This window comes from Paramisgurnus dabryanus, chromosome 1 (genome assembly GCF_030506205.2).
Source record: "Paramisgurnus dabryanus chromosome 1, PD_genome_1.1, whole genome shotgun sequence".
Classification (NCBI taxonomy): domain Eukaryota; kingdom Metazoa; phylum Chordata; class Actinopteri; order Cypriniformes; family Cobitidae; genus Paramisgurnus; species Paramisgurnus dabryanus.
Window position 1 is genome coordinate 53,110,892 of NC_133337.1, and position 16,509 is coordinate 53,127,400.

Sequence of the window (16,509 nt, forward strand, 5' to 3'; positions counted from 1 at the left end):
AATTAGATATAAGGGGACAAACTAATGTGAACACCATGGAAATAGCTAATATCTCCCATATAATAAAGTGTTGCAACACTGTTTGCATTTAATACAGCTGCAAACATTTAAATAGTGTCCAGTGTTTACCATTCATCTATCAGATCATCTTCCAGTTAGAGAGGTTGGAGTAAGGAACCTTCTTCTCACACTTCTCATTTTTGTATAGAAAGGTGCTTTTGAAACATCAAACATTTTGGCTGTTTAAGGTTACAGATGCTCCTGCTAAAGGAGCAACCTCAATTTGTCCTCTTTGGAAATCTGACAATTTATCCATTTCACAAGTTTTGTACTAACCACTTCTTCTGGCATAACACGTTCAAAACGTTGTTTTAGGCATACAAGTTAATATAAAGCAGCGGTTCTCAAACTTTTTCAGCATGCGACCCCCATATGGTGAATCCCTTCGTGGCCCCCCAAAGAAAATGTGTGACATAAAATATTCCAATACTTAAAATTTGAATTAAATAAATTTTATTAAACTATTCAATGTAGTGCTTTTGGTTGGAGACCTATTCTTCTGAGATTTAATTACACAGAATTTATGATTAATTAATTTATTTTATAAAATGTGAGATTTTTATAAAATTCGGCCCCCAGTTTGAGAACCACTGATATAAAGTAACAAAAGACAACCACAACAAACCATGTTTGTTTTTCACCGTAGGCTATAAAAAAAATATTATTATTTTGTCTGCTATTTTGTGGTAGAAATAAGGATTATTTTAATACAATGCAATACCTTTTATTATGATACAGTATAAAGTTTTTTTATTGTTGGAAGGATATGTGCAGATGCACACTTTGTCACATGTGGTGACTTGTTTTAAAGCAACACTACCGGTATGTAGTTTTTTTACCTTTAAATAATGTCTCTAAAATTATTTCAGTGATAGAACAACTTTTAACTGGACAAATTGTACTGTTGCTGCAACCTGAGCAACCTCCTAGCTGCTACAAGCACACTCTGAAAGTGGCGCTGGAGGGTAGCGCACACAACCCCGCTCCTCCCCCTGCCTGCAGAAGAGTTTCTGATACCAGGCACTGTTGCGCTTTTCAACCACATGGGGGAGCTGTAAGTCATTTTTACATGGAAACTACATAGTGTTGCTTTAACATGTGATCCATATGTAAAATGGGAATTTACATTACACAAAAAGTTACTAATCATATTTTACATGTGAACATCCGTGTTTTTGTGTAATTCGTGTTCATAAAAATTGGAAAAAAAATTGAATGACACTATAGCTAATATTAAAATTTGAATAAGAAAAGCATATTTGTGTGAAATAGTTATATGGAGTGCAGGTCTGATATTATCTAAGAATAATAGGTAGCCTAAAATATATTTTGATGCACTAATTTTAATGTTGACATTTTTATTATGATTTCCTAAATGTGTCCCTTGGCCCTTGGTTTTACTCCCTTACAATCAACAGTAAATGTCAATATTGTAGCTAGTAAAAAGATTTACTAAGTACCCAGGTCACTGGTAAACCCCAGACATGCATCATAAAAATAAATATTTTTTTCTTTTCTTGGGAACGCCCGTTCTTTGGGAGTAACCAGTCGAGCGCAATAGGCTTGTGCATGTGTGACATCACTCCATGAAACAGCCCACCGAGGGCAGGAGTTTAGATGATGCACAAAGAAAGAAGTCACTTTTCCAGGGTTCTCCAAAGTGGCACGCACGCTCAATCTGGGAAAACATCCATCTGTAATCTGAAATATCATGCGACAGTATTTGATCTTTTGGATTTGCCAGTTTGGAGTTATTCTCATAATTGCGCAAACGTCTTGGATTTCAACTATGATTATGCCATATTGTGCGTCATTTCTCACCTTTTTACTTGAATCGGCGAAGAGAATCTGATTCAAAATGAAGTTTGGGAAGAATATTTGTATCCTAAACGTTGGTGGTACCAAGTATGCTTTCACAAGAGAAGTAATTAAGGATTTTCCTCTCCGAAGAGTGAGCAGATTGCACAATTGCGCCTCTGAAAAGGAGGTCCTGGAGGTTTGTGATGATTATGACCGAGAGAGAAACGAGTTTTTCTTCGACAGGCACTCTGAAGCCTTTGTCTTTATTATGCTTTACGTCCGATCCGGAAAACTCAGGTTTGTCCCGCAGATGTGCGAGCTTTCCTTTTATAACGAGATGATTTACTGGGGTTTGGAAAGCTCGCATTTGGAGTTTTGTTGCCAGCGGCGACTGGAGGATAGGATGTCCGACACATACACTTACTTTTCGGAGGAGGACATCAAGGCAGAGGTGGAGTCCAGAGGGGAGGAGGATCAGGACACCAGGTTCGCCTCTGGTGGAGGTAACGCGCGGTGGTTGGAAAGGATGCGAAGGACTTTTGAGGAACCAGCTTCATCTGTCGCGGCGCAGATCCTCGCATCAGTGTCAGTGATTTTTGTCATTATGTCTATGGTCATCCTTTGTGCAAGTACTCTGCCAGATTGGGATACAGCCAAAAACAATACTGTGGAAGAACACAGGTATGCTTGGGGAAAAAAACTTCTGTTTATGCACATTTATTTACATGCATGCATATAGCCTTGTATACATTTATACACTCTTTAATAAATATTCCTAAAAGGTTCTTTGTAGGGCTTTATGGTTCCATAAAGAACCTTTGACATACACATAACCTTTCTGTTATACAGATTATGTTAATTAAGGTAGGATAGAAATGGTTCCAAAAGGTTCTTTGGGAACCAAAATGGTTCTTATTGCTCCAAAGAACCCTTTATAACACGCATTTTAAAGAGTGTACCCCAAATCTCCACACTTCTCTTCTTGTTTGGTCTTAGATACAGGTTGTTCCTCAAATAACATGGTTTTGTCTATATGATTGTTTTTATATTTTGTCTGTTGTTATTCAGTCCATCTTTCAACAACTGTCCCATCAAATTAATCAGTTTTCAGATTGCTTTAACCGGGATTTAGTTGAAATGGAGTACTGAAATGAAAGTTCTAGATTGACACAGAAAGAAATCTGAGAACAGGGATGTCTATGGATGGGCTTGTTAATCAACACATGCATGTTTTGTTATCTATAAAACATGTTGATAAAGTTATCACGCAGGGCATTTGTAACCAGTAATGCCAATTATTTACCCGTTTGGGATATACTGTGTCTTAGTGTAGCACAAATAAAATGACTACACAATAACACAAGTAGTGCCTCGTGTGGGGTAATGTCTTCCCCTTTTAAAAACATACCGTTAAAAATAAAGAAATACAAATAAATAATTTATAACTTTAAATTAACTGTTAGGACTGTCACAATGATTGTGTTCCTCAGAACAAAAACATTTATAAAGGTTTGTAACAACATGAGGGTAAGTAAATGATGAAAGGGTTTTTTTTATTTCTGGGTGAACTATCCCTTTAAAGGAACATTATGTAGGATTGTGGTCAAAACTGCAATCACAACATGACAACATAAACATCAGTTGAGGGCTGCAACTCCACTATTTAAATGACAATATCCTGGCCAGACCGCTGTTGTCAGTGATTTAAGTATTTGAAATGAAAATGATTTCTTAATGTCTAGTGACATATCAGGGCTATTTTATGATTAATTGATATAAATTTCTTACATACGGTTCCTTTAACTGATCGTGTAAGGCGATATATTGCAAAGCCATTCAATACAGTGGAAAAACAGCATTTAAAGAAATGCTGAAAACTTTGATAAGCAGTATGAACTGTAAAATATAAATTTTCAAAACAGCAATTTCAAAAGGAAGTTAAGGATATGTAAGGAATAGATTTTTTGCTGCCACTACAGACATGTGGTCCAGTACTTATATGACCATAGTAAATGGCTACTATTTCAATATTATTCACTATTACTATTATTGGCGTATCATTGGCCTAGTTTTATTACTGTCAGTTTATTTTGATTGCATTTTTATTTTCAGTTATTTTTCAGACACTTTATTGTGTTTATTTCTTATGAAGAATTTTGAAAGATATATTCATTAAATAATTACTTTTAAATATGTGTTATGTGTATTAATATTTACTGACAGGTAAACCTACCTTGCAAAAGATTTAATTTATATAATTATTTCATGAACAAAAAAAAATATGAGAATTAAATGTCAAAGCAATAAAACAGACAATTAATCGTCATAGTCGCCAAAGCCCAAAAACAGGCAATTAATTAATTGGCATAATCGCCACAATATATCAGACAATTAACTGTCAGCCAAATTTCATTATTGTGACAGCCCTAACTATTTTATTATATATATATATATATATATATATATATATATATATATATATATATATATATATATATATATATATATATATATATATATATATATATATATATATATATATATATATATATATATATATATTAATTTTAAATGCATGTTATTTGCATGTAATGCATGTAAATCTGCAGCATTCTTCTGAAAAGTATAGCTACTATTTTTTACAAGTTCACGATTTGCGTCTGAGAAAATATTACATAAACGCAATAAGCCTATTAAGAATAAAAACAATTACAAAACTGATATTATATGCAATATTCTTCTGGTAAATGTGAATGCTATTTCAAACGACAAAGTATTGCCAAGGGGTTTTTCAGCTATATAGTCGAAATCCTTCAACTGCCCAGTACACGACGCCAAGAAAACCTGATGTTTTATCATCGAAAAGACCTCAAAACATTAATGACTTACAAAAAATAGATTATTTGTTTTTTATTTGGAAATTAGTTACTTATGATTATTTCTGTTCTCCCTTTCATATTCACTGTTTTGAATCGTAATGTCATTTTGGGGCATTCCCTTATTCCCACCTCTCTCTGTGTGAAAATATTTGTGAGTAGGGCCTAAGGTTTTCTCCTTGTGTGTCCAGTGCAGTCTTGATTCCATTTTCCACAGTGGACTTTGTGTGTCTAAGGGTTCAGGTATGTGTTCTCATATGTAAATAACAAGCTGATAAAGGATGGGATTAAACCGAGCAAGGTTTGTATGCATGTATATTATTATTATTATAGATGGAGACCTGTTTTTATGCGTTCATAGCCTGTCAAAAATTCCACCAAAAGGCTTAATTTTAATAAACAAACTTAATTCAATTTGATTAAACTTCATTAAGTTAATTAAAATAAACAAGCTTTCAAAATAACAGAAAAACAGCCTGAATATAAAACATTTCAGCATTTCATTATAGTAAACAAACTTAAAAGTTAAACCACCCTGACACTTGTGGTCACATCTATCTTTTCATATCTAATTCAGTCATTTTTATTAGCCTACTTAATTTTTAATTAAGTTTAAATAATTTTTATTTTTTTTTCTCGTTTACATGCCCTCCTTTAGAATAGCTCATAGGATGTTACATCTGATTAACAGCATAGCCATTTTTAAATTAAAAATCTTATTTAGATGGATCATTTGGTCCTTACTTCAAATATAAATAGTTATTGAATATTCAGTTAATGTAAAAAATGAATCTAATGAACTGAATCTAATGTTCTTTTAACGAGATCAGATGAAGTTCTCTTTATAAAGCACTCTGGATGCATGGCTGCATGGTCTCAATAATCAAAACATTTTGCATGATTAGAAATTTAATGGTCAAAAAAATTGTTCCACTGGGGTGTTACCCTTTAAAAAAGTACACCTAGGAGTTCCTATTAGTACCTCAGAGGTACATATTGGTACCAAAACGTGCATATTACCTCAATGGTACATATTGGTAACAATCTATACCTACATATGTATACCTACTACACCTTTTTAAAGGGTGCCCCAGTGACAACTACAGAAAATAACTTTTTTTTTTTACTTAGTTGAAGATCCAATCTTATGGCTTCTAATGCTTTTCTTTTTTCTCTCCATCTTTCTTTTTCCCTCTGTCCCTCTCTCTATCCTCTCTATCTCTATATCATGCAGGATTATAGAAGCAGTATGCATTGGCTGGTTTACTGCTGAATGTATAGTACGCTTCATTGTCTCTCGGAACAAATGTGAGTTTGTGCGCCGGCCCCTTAATGTTATTGACCTGCTGGCAATCACACCTTACTACGTGTCTGCCGCTATGACAGCACTGACAGGAGAGAACCCGCAGCTACAGCGAGCTGGAGTCACCCTGCGCGTCTTACGAATGATGCGCATCTTCTGGCTAATTAAACTGGCGCGTCACTTCCTTGGTCTGCAGACGCTCGGCCTAACGCTGCGCAGGTGCTACAGAGAGATGGTCATGCTGCTGGTGTTTGTCTGCGTTGCCATGGCAATATTCAGTGCCTTGGCACAGTTGCTGGAGCATGGACTTGACCTGGAGACTAGCAATGAGGACTACGCCAGTATCCCGGCTGCCTGCTGGTGGGTTATTATCTCCATGACGACCGTCGGCTATGGAGACATGTACCCCATCACCATTCCGGGACGCGTGCTGGGTGGCGTGTGTGTCGTGAGTGGCATTGTGCTTTTGGCTTTGCCCATTACCTTTATCTACCACAGTTTTGTGCAGTGCTACCACGAGCTCAAATTCCGCTCAGCACGCTGTATGCGAAGTCTCTCTTCTGAGTTTCTCAACTGACTTTAGCAAAATGCATCCTGAGATCCTCGGAACCTGCTGGTCTTCAGCTTAACATCACCTGTTCTTCTGTGCCTTTATTTTTTCTATAAAAAACTATACGTTTTTAAATATACCTATTATGACAATGAACACTCAGCATCAGCATTCAGACTGTCTGAATCAAACGGTATATCCAAATAATAACATAAGTACCTCTGTACCGAAGGACACAATCTGGAATTCATTGACTTTGGAAAATACAGGCCTCATGTACAATTACAATCCAAGGGAATTGCAGTAGCCAATGTTTGTGTTGTAAACCATGCCTGTGTGAACGAACAAAACCGATCCAACAGCATTTCCCGAATATGAAATGGACAACTGTGGCATTTGACAACTACAGATGGCCAAGCTGCCTGAAATTGGCATCTGGCGAGACCTTGTGTCCTGATAGTTCTCCAGACTAGAAGGAGCTTATAAAAATGCTCATGTTTCCATGGCGAGGTCAGTCCGACTTGTTAAATCATTAATTCAGCTTTATGGCTGTAAAAGCCCTCAAAAAAGTGAAAAAGCAAGGAGAACGTATGAAAATGTTTAAAGGTTTTCGTTCTGGAGTGAAAAAGCATTTGAGGATGAAATGAAACAAATACTGTGAAACACTCATATTTGGCTTTATATTAAAGTCAGGCACAAATGTGCCATATTAAATGAAGTTGCATTATCTTGATCAAAGAAGGGTAGTTAACATTACTAAATCGGAAGAAAAAACATCAGCTGTTCCCCCAGACAGCGACAGATCTGCAACCTGTCCATACATGACTGTGTGATTCAAGACGCGTTAACTAAATTGATTAGCAAACACCTCACCCACACACTCAGCAGAAGGAGGGCTGTCACTTTCTTCCTTCTTCCTCTTCGAACACAAGCACAAAATCGAACCTCTTTTCCTTATTCGAGGGACTTTCGATTTTATGTTTCACTTCGGGCAGTTTCCCGGACAGGGTTTTGAATAATCCAGGACAAGGCCTTAGTTATGTTAGGACATTTAAGTAGTTTTTTCTAAACAAACTTTACAAAAACAATCCTGGTGTGGATCTTGAGACAAAACAATGGCAGTGATATATGTTAAGATATGTCAGTACAAGCAAACATGCATTTTAGTCTGGGACTAGGATAAGCCCTGTCTGGAACACCGCCCAATGAAGTTTAAAGATGGAATTTGGACTGTATTTTTAAGTTTTACTTCATATGATAGATGCACACCCTAAATTTGTAATAGTACCACCGTAAAGTAAATAATACAGATATAAAGCAGTTTCATAATCTAATGATAAGATCATCAAAGTTTCAATCATTTATTTCACATTGATTTCAATCTTTGACATGACCTTACTTAATCAATATTAAAGATATCAAGGTTATATTTTAACAGAATGTTATTTACGTTATCTAATAAAAATGATTTTATTTAAAAAAAGCTACTTTTGCTGGGTTTTCACAGGCTGGGTCACATATTGGCATTAGGTTTTAAAGACAACAGATATAAGTTAAAGCATTGTGGATGGAATATTTTTTTAAATCCAGGTCTCAATGAAATGATAATAAAGTTTAATTGTCATACTAATGTAAAGCTATTTTTAATAATTGCACAAACATTACTTGATTATCACATTGTGCATCCAAAAAGGAATTCCTTCATATCAGTATCATTTTGTAGCTGAAGCAAGGGTATTGCAAGAGATTTATGCTCAGTATTCGTTGCTATTTGGTAGGGGGTGGGGTGGGGTAGGGGGTTTCGTGAAAAATGCAAACAAAATCTTATGTAGCTCTATTCTGTCACTTAAAAATGTATTTTAATGGGCAACACAAGGTATTTATGTGTATGAAGACAAATAAAAAATGTTTATTCAAGCCTTTCTGTTTCTTGTAACAATGTATACAAATGAATAATGTGGTTTTATATGTTGTGGTTAGTTACAGCTGACACATTATGAACTACACAAAGTTGTATTTCACATTAGTTTTTTTATTGTTTGTCATATAAACAAGACAATGGTCACAAACCATGGTATATTTAAAAAAAAAAAACGAAGAAAAATAAAATACAAATAAAACCCGCATGAAATCTTAATACCAATAATGTTGGTTGTTTTTGTTTTAAGTTTTGTGAAACGTTTTAAAAGCTTTGAATGTCTTTTTTTTATTGAATACAAAAATATATATAAACAACAAAGGCAAATATACATTTTACAAGAGTAGATAGAGATTACAGGCTCAACACAGTATAATTAATAAATTATGTAGAAAATACAAAAAAATGAAATCATAATTTACATTAACTTAAAAAGAGAGTAAAAGAAAGAGAGAAAAAAAATTTTAGGGCAGTATCATAACAAATCATATGATGTCAAAAGATAAAGAATAAGCTTCATAGCACAGACAAGCACGTTTCATGCATATGACGTCATATCGCCGCGACAACTTCTCACAAAAAAAGCCGGTAGCGTTGAAAGTCCACGGTCACTATCACCTTAACCTGGTCAGTAACAACTTAATAACAACATGTATTACAAATTAAGTGGCTTCACACAAAGACTGACGGGAGCAGCGTCATCTATCGCCCATAGTCCTCAGGTATGTTATCGATTAAGTTGTAAATGAGACCTTAATCCGCGGTAATTTAGGCTACTGCATGTGATCCATAGAGGTGTGTTTTATATAGCAGAAAAGCTTTCTCATCAATTATATTAACTAATTGTTGTTAACAATATTACATTATGAAAGCGGTGTACAACTGGATTAACCTATTTAATACAATGAAACATATTATACAACTGCGGAGTTCACGTTTTTAATGTGAAGGCTTACCCTAAAATATATACTACATATGTAATAACCACATGATTGTTTAAAGAAATGAATAAAAATGTTTATATAGACTTTGTGTAACTGTCTTTCAGGGCTTGAGGTCAAATATCCCTTCTGAGTCCCCCACCATAATCTTTGCTACCCCCACTAAAGTTGTATCTCAGTCAAGTCCTGCGGTAGAGTATATGGGTGTCAACAAAGTTCCAGACCTCCAAAGGATATTTCAGGTATATAACTTGATAATAAATACACTTGATGAATAAATAAAATGTGTTCCTATAGCTCAATACATCATTGAGCATTGCATTAGCAGCACAGCAGGACATGGGTTTAATCCCAGGGAACACACAAATGTATACAGGGTACAGCACTGTAAATCACTTTGGATAAAACTGTCTGCCAAATGCTTAAAAGTTTATGTGAATAAATAATAATAATAATGTACACATCACATTTTTTCCTGTCCCTTTTTCTCAAACTTGATTAATTTTACCTCCAGGCATCAGATGAGATTCCCGTCCATTTGAAGCGAGGTGTTCCTGACAGACTTCTGTATAGAACCACTATGGCTTTGACAGTTGGAGGAGCTCTCTACTGCCTTGTTGCTCTTTATATTGCAGCACAACCCAAAAATAAATGAACTTTACCCAGCCTCTTACATAGACTTACATCATCAGTTAGGAAATGTTAATATTTGTGATATGTAAATTATGTAAATTTTGCAATGCCTCTCAGTCTGCCTCCGAAATATGATCATCAAACACTAGGCTTTACGAGAAGTCGTCATTGTGAGCGCTGTTACTGTATCAGCTGCATTATGTAAACAGTCACAAAATTTGTATTTATTAGAGTCAAAAATCTTGAACTGAATAAACCCTTTACTGTTAGCAGCAGTTATACCTCATAAGCACCGGCTGGTTCAAGACAGATGTATGCTGCAATGACAGATGATGTGCAGTGCTGTTGTTAGCGCTGTAAAATTGAAGGTGAGATGTGACACTTTTCTGCAGTGTTGATTGGTGATTCTATGTAATGTGCTTGTTACGCATGTGGTGCTTGTAACAGGGTTCCCATGGATCCTTGAAAGTTTGTGAATCTGGGGGGCATTCAAGGCCCTGGGAAGTTTTTTAAAATATATATACATAGATACAGGTCATTGAAAGTGCTTGAATCTATTTTTGCAAGAAGTTTTCTGGATTATTCCATGTGTAGTGTAGGATAATTTCATAAATTTTCTAGCCTTTTAAGCACACATGCTAAACTGTTCGCATTAAATGCTTATTATATCTTCTATATGTGAATGTTGATTCATACCAAAATGCTTTTTTGCATAGTTGTGTTTGACATGAAAACGTCTCGGGTTATGTATGTAACTGTTGTTCTCTGAGAAGGGAATGAGACGCTGCGTCTACGTTGCCATACTTCCTGCGTCCCTGTAACACCATCTTTGGCAATATTTCAGATAGCAATATACTTCCTGGCACCCGCGTCACCCTGGTTTTGTCGTTAAGCCTCACCATTGGTTGAATTTGACATACACATTCAGACGAACTTATCCCTGGAGGGTCCCCAAAGTGTCACCCCAGTGACGCAGCGCGAGTTCCCTCAAAAGGAACTGTAACAATGTATCTTAAAAGGTAACACGATGTAATCTTGCTCTTACTTGAAATGTGTCCGCACATTTATTCCTTGAATTTGAGGCTATTGGACCTGGAAAGTCCTTGAAAGGTCCTTGAATTTGAAGTTAACTAAGGTTTGGGAACCCTGTTGTATGTGTACCATGGTAAATCTTAAGAATGGGATATATGTAGGATTGAAAAGTGGTTGAACACTTGTTAATCGTTTGCAGAGCTGAAATTGAGAGCATTCCAGAAATGTCAAGTAATGTTGAAGACAGTCAAGGACATGGGTAATACGTTTGATTTTATGCAAATGTATGCCACTGTATGTGAAATCATTATATAATGTCATATCATAGCATGTCGTTTAACAGTCTTGGTTATATTTTGTGCATATAATGACTCATAAAGCTGCTGTGCATTTTAAGTGTGCCCCGTCCCGAAATTATGTATGTTTTTAAAGCAGATGTTTGAAATATTTAAGTTCCTTTATTTACACGTGTACATTTTTGTATTAAAACGATACAGAAAACCAAATAACACTGAATTACATTTGTCTTCAATTTTTTTCCATTTGTCAGATACTTTTATACAAAACAACTTAGTTTATTTAAGCTATTAATATCAGTGATTACATTTGTTTGAAATTGTCCATATACATACAATACCTTGAGCTATAGGAGCATGTTTTTGTTACTGAATGTGTCTACATTTCCACTTTTTTTAAAGACAAGACAATTTTGTAACTGATATAGAGAGAAAACATTAAAAAGATTTATGGTTTCATGCTTTATTCTCTGTGAAAATGTTCAGCTATTAAATACTGTACTGTACTGTATAGTTTCCCTTTTGAAAAGCTCTTCGAGATTCCTGTTGACATGGCAACAACGCTATGAGACATGGTACACAAAGGGGCTTCCAAAATCCTTTGAATCACTCTTTTACGGCCAAAGCACTGTAGATCTCTGAATAGAAAGTGGTGCTATTGTTCCTAGATCTTAGTTTTTTTCTGGCTCTTTATGGTCGGTTAATGACACAACATAAGCTTGACGGACTGTCTAACTGCATGCTTGCGGTTGATAGCTTGTCAGAACACAAAGCAAAGTCAAAGAATTTATGACAATGAGAAGTAATGATTCACGGGCTAGATTTATTTCTTAGCTGTAAATAAGTATCTTTGTTTAGCACAGAGGATAGCGCAGGTTTTTAGTAATGGATTCTGCTTTTCCAAGACAATGAAAATTAATCTTTTCTTCTGTGATGTGACATGCATGTAACCCAGACAACCATACTCTTTCCAGATGTGCTTATATTTTCTCGGAAATGGTTAATCATGATAACGTTAGTCTAGTCTACGATGGAATGTTTATGTTCAATTATTGTTTTAATGCAGTCTACCTATAGTAGTAGGATAATTGATGACTTGCCTGTCTTGGTGTGAAGCTGTGAGGAATATTACTTTAAATCATTTGAATTAAATTTAAATTCTTTATTGATCTCTCTCTCTCGTATGCCTACTTGAGTCTGAATCAATGAATAAAAAAGGAAACATTATTTGTTTGTGTCTCTATTTTGAATTACAAAATTGTCTGAATTTTTTCATTTTAATTATGTAAAGCAGTCCAGGCATTTAAAACCAGATGGTCACATGTCATAAATATTTAATTTGATACCTTCTTCAAGGTTGATTTGTTTATTGTGTTTGCTTCAATAGTGTTCTGTTTTAAATGACTAGGACAAGCACGAGCCAAAGTTTTTTAGTCCTTAAAGTTCAAGAAGATTTGTTTTCAAAAGAGAACCAGGGGTTAAGCACACGGGAAGAGTTTCATTATTTCAGTATTGATGTTTAATTAGTCTGGCTTCCTCTATTATAATTTTTTTCTTTATGTCCCCTGCTTATTCTTCATTTCACAATGCACTCACCTGCTGTCTTCTGTCCTTTATGTTGATTGCATGCCAATCACCATTGAGATTTTGCACCTCATGGCTCAGAAAACAAACAGCATTATGTTTGAGCAATCCCAGTTGACTAGCTGATAATCAAGTATCAGATTTTCTCTCTTATGCAAATATATTTTAAATTAAACAATAAACATATGAAACATGTCATGTGTGCTTATTCAATGTCGTAAGATCATTATCAAAAGCCATCTAGATTAACTTTTTATTGGTTATGTTTCATGTGAAGTTCAACCTTTTATTCACACTATGAAAGTCCATAAAAATGTGAAGAAGAATTAGGAAACGTTCACTATCCATTAACCCATCACAGAGTTCTCAGAAGAATGAGAGGACGGGGCTGCAGTCTACAGCATTTGTGCTGGCCTAGAGCCACGCCAACTGTTCAAAGGACAAACACCCACAACCACACAACAAGCCAAAGCCTGAGGAATCTGCTCAAGACACAGTGGATACTGAACAATCCACATCAGCCATATAAGACAACTCTTGCAATTAAAACTTATATATGATTACTCTTACATTTTCATTACTGTTTAGTAAAGTCAGAATGAAACATGAAACGCTGAGTGCAAAGTTCACATGGACTTACATAAAGAAATCAAATCAACGGACAAAGCCATTGCCTTAAATTGATTTAAACCCATTTCAGGCTCATTTAAAAACCAGAAGCACTGAAATGCAGTAGCTGTTTTCACATAATCATATTTTGTAATGATTGCTTACATTGCTTTCACTTCACATGAATGATATTGATGATATTGGCCCCAGTATTGTGAATTCTTAAATACTTTATGCTTAAACGTTTTGCATAAAATCCTCCACAATTTGTTCTATTGTCCCACTTTTGGACATTTGTGGTATTGGATTCAAAGCACTGCTTTATGGTTGGCATTATAAATGTGGATAATTGTGGATTTGGTAAACCTAATTAAGTGCACAATGCAATCTAGAATTACAATCATTGAAACAATCACTGTTGTCACTGCATAAGAATAAAGAGTGAAATATGGTTTGAAGAGGTAACCTGTCTGGCACAAAATGTGTCTTGACTCTGGAAAAATTCGCGGAAAACAGGATCTTACTAAACAATTACAGTTTGATAAGATGTTATGTGATGTTGCTTTGACCTTTACTGTCTGTTCACATTTTTTCAGTCTGATTGTGTTCTTTGTGCTATCTCAGTCTTTCTCTGAAAATCAACAGAGCTTCACTGAAATGTCTTTATAAGGCTAAAACATGGCCAAGCATTCAAGTACTTACAGGTGGAGGACATAAATAAATGTCTTTGTTTTTCAGCATTATCATCCAAATTGATAAAGTTTAGAAACATTTTCAGAAAGTACATACTATGTTTTTTTTTCTGTTTGGTATTATATTTATCATAATAACATAAAAAAAATAAAGAAAAATACTTATTTCTTTAAAATGAGAAATTAGGATTTAATTTTATTTAGGTTAAAGAGATCCTGAAGTTTCCTTCTATTGCACAAGTGGAAAGGAAGTTTCCCCTAAAAACTTGACACATTTAAGGTCTTGACACACCGGGACGTTTTTCGTGCGCGTTTATCGTCGGCGTTTAACGTGACGTTTTTTTGCTTTCACACCCAGACGATTTTTACTGGCGCTGAGCCGAGTGAGGTGCAAATTCACCCCTGGACGTTAGATGGCGCTTAATACAAAACAGATTTATGCCGGTACACAAGGGGCGCAGCGAAACTTTATGCTTCTGTTCTGACACTCACTTGTCACACAGAAGAAGAAAGCCACACGCTAGTCAATAACAAATCATATGCTTGCTTTTAACAAAACATGGATATTACTAGTAGCAGCAACTATACAAAGACTACTTCAACTCACCATCAGGACTCACCATCAGCTACTTGACAGTATGATCATGTGAAATATGATCTTCTCAGATAAAAGCAAACTGTGCATTCATGTTATAGTCATTATAATTGCCTTGTGAAAACGGAGTGTTTATAATATATATATATATATATATATATATATATATATATATATATATATATATATATATATATATATATATATTTATTCTTTGTACAAACAATATCTCCGTGAACTTAAATACATTTGTTAAATCAAATCTATTTGATCAAATAATTCGATTCTATTATCAGCACTCTCCACATAAAATTAACTATTTTGATAGAACACGTTATATCAAAATTAAAGCTCGTTCACAAAATATAAGATAATGGGTGATCCGATGTGTGTATTTTTAACTAATCTTTTACAGGCACTTTCTCTTGTTAACAATTTTCTCACATTTCCTCCCAAATGTATTGTATTTTGTGATTTGGCTAAAGAAGTAGGTATGTAGTTATTACCATAAGAGGTCAACAATACTGATGTACAAATATATGCATAGTGTCAAAATGGCACGTTATTTACAATTCGTTTTTAATCCAACATTTATTTTTGTGAATGAACTGCAGTTTGCAATAACAATCAGAGACATGACAGTAAAATCAAATAAAACAGGAGTCAGAAATGTTGGTCCAGAAAAGTCACAATGACTATAGTTCAACTGAACAGTAGTGCAAATCAACATTTAGAAATGAGACATTTTCAAATGAATTTCTTAAATGTATAATCACTTAAAATACATAAGTAAATTGGTATATAATAAACATTAATTTGTGTGAACAAGAACTGGCAGAGCTGTAGAGCAAAAAAGTCACAATGATAGAAGTCTAAGTGAACTGTAGTGCAAATAAACATATGTATGAAATGTACATGTTTAACTGTATTTCTTGAATGTATAAACATAAAAAAAAAACTAAATAAAATGATATATAATAAACATCTATAGGTGTGACCAAAAACTGGCAGAGCGCTCCTCCTGTGCTCCTCTTTCTTCTGTGCACTGCTTTCAATTTTTTCCCTTTAGCATCTTTTAATAAGAGGTACTTCTCCAGAGGTTTGTCTCGGACTGTTTTCTTTTGTTTAGATTGGACCTTGTCACGGCTGGTGCTGGATGATCCTGAAGACGTGCTTGCTGGGGCCTCCTCACTTTTGCTCACATCATTTTTAGCAGAAATATTGCTGTGAACACTGTAAAGATAAATGTAGTTTTCATCAGAATCAATCTTTCACACTGAGGGCCATGCCATGATATCCATGAGGTCAATATTTGATTACAAATGTAATTTAGATTCATGGTATTTCATCTGACTAAACAAACTAGGTTACCTATACACAGAACACAAATTAACCTCCTAAAACCCGACCTTTGGTTTGGCTTGCATTTTAGATTTCTTCCAGTTACTTTGGGGTTAGGAAGAAGCAATGAATATAATAACCAAATATTTTTCTTTGAACATGAAGCAGTGTAATTGTCCACGTTTGTGTACAACAGGTTCCAGTTACACACAAAGTATTATGGTGCAAACAACAAAACGTGATATCACACTGTGTACAGGGAACATGCATGGTATGAAG

At 34.8% G+C, this 16,509-nt stretch overlaps 2 protein-coding genes across 4 annotated transcripts; both read left to right on the forward strand.

Moving 5' to 3' along the window:
- The first annotated feature begins 1,679 nt into the window (after positions 1–1,679).
- Positions 1,680–8,074, forward strand: kcng3 (potassium voltage-gated channel, subfamily G, member 3). Of its 2 annotated transcripts, none has more exons than XM_065242267.2 (2): positions 1,680–2,565; positions 5,971–8,074. In XM_065242267.2, exons 1-2 carry the CDS (start codon positions 1,919–1,921, stop codon positions 6,614–6,616), a joined length of 1,293 nt encoding a protein of 430 aa, XP_065098339.1. In that variant the 5' UTR covers positions 1,680–1,918; the 3' UTR covers positions 6,617–8,074. The 2 variants fall into 2 exon arrangements, with proteins under 2 accessions (XP_065098339.1, XP_065098338.1); XM_065242266.2 differs by having other exon boundaries at positions 1,680–2,541.
- A 1,002-nt stretch (positions 8,075–9,076) lies between these two features.
- On the forward strand, positions 9,077–10,660 carry cox7a2l (cytochrome c oxidase subunit 7A2 like). 2 transcript variants are annotated; one of them, XM_065242268.1, is made up of 3 exons: positions 9,077–9,229; positions 9,556–9,690; positions 9,963–10,660. In XM_065242268.1, the coding sequence occupies exons 1-3, from the start codon at positions 9,158–9,160 to the stop codon at positions 10,101–10,103; spliced, it is 348 nt and encodes a 115-aa protein (XP_065098340.1). In that variant the 5' UTR covers positions 9,077–9,157; the 3' UTR covers positions 10,104–10,660. The 2 variants fall into 2 exon arrangements, with proteins under 2 accessions (XP_065098340.1, XP_073672371.1); XM_073816270.1 differs by having other exon boundaries at positions 9,970–10,660.
- Positions 10,661–16,509: the final 5,849 nt, after the last annotated feature.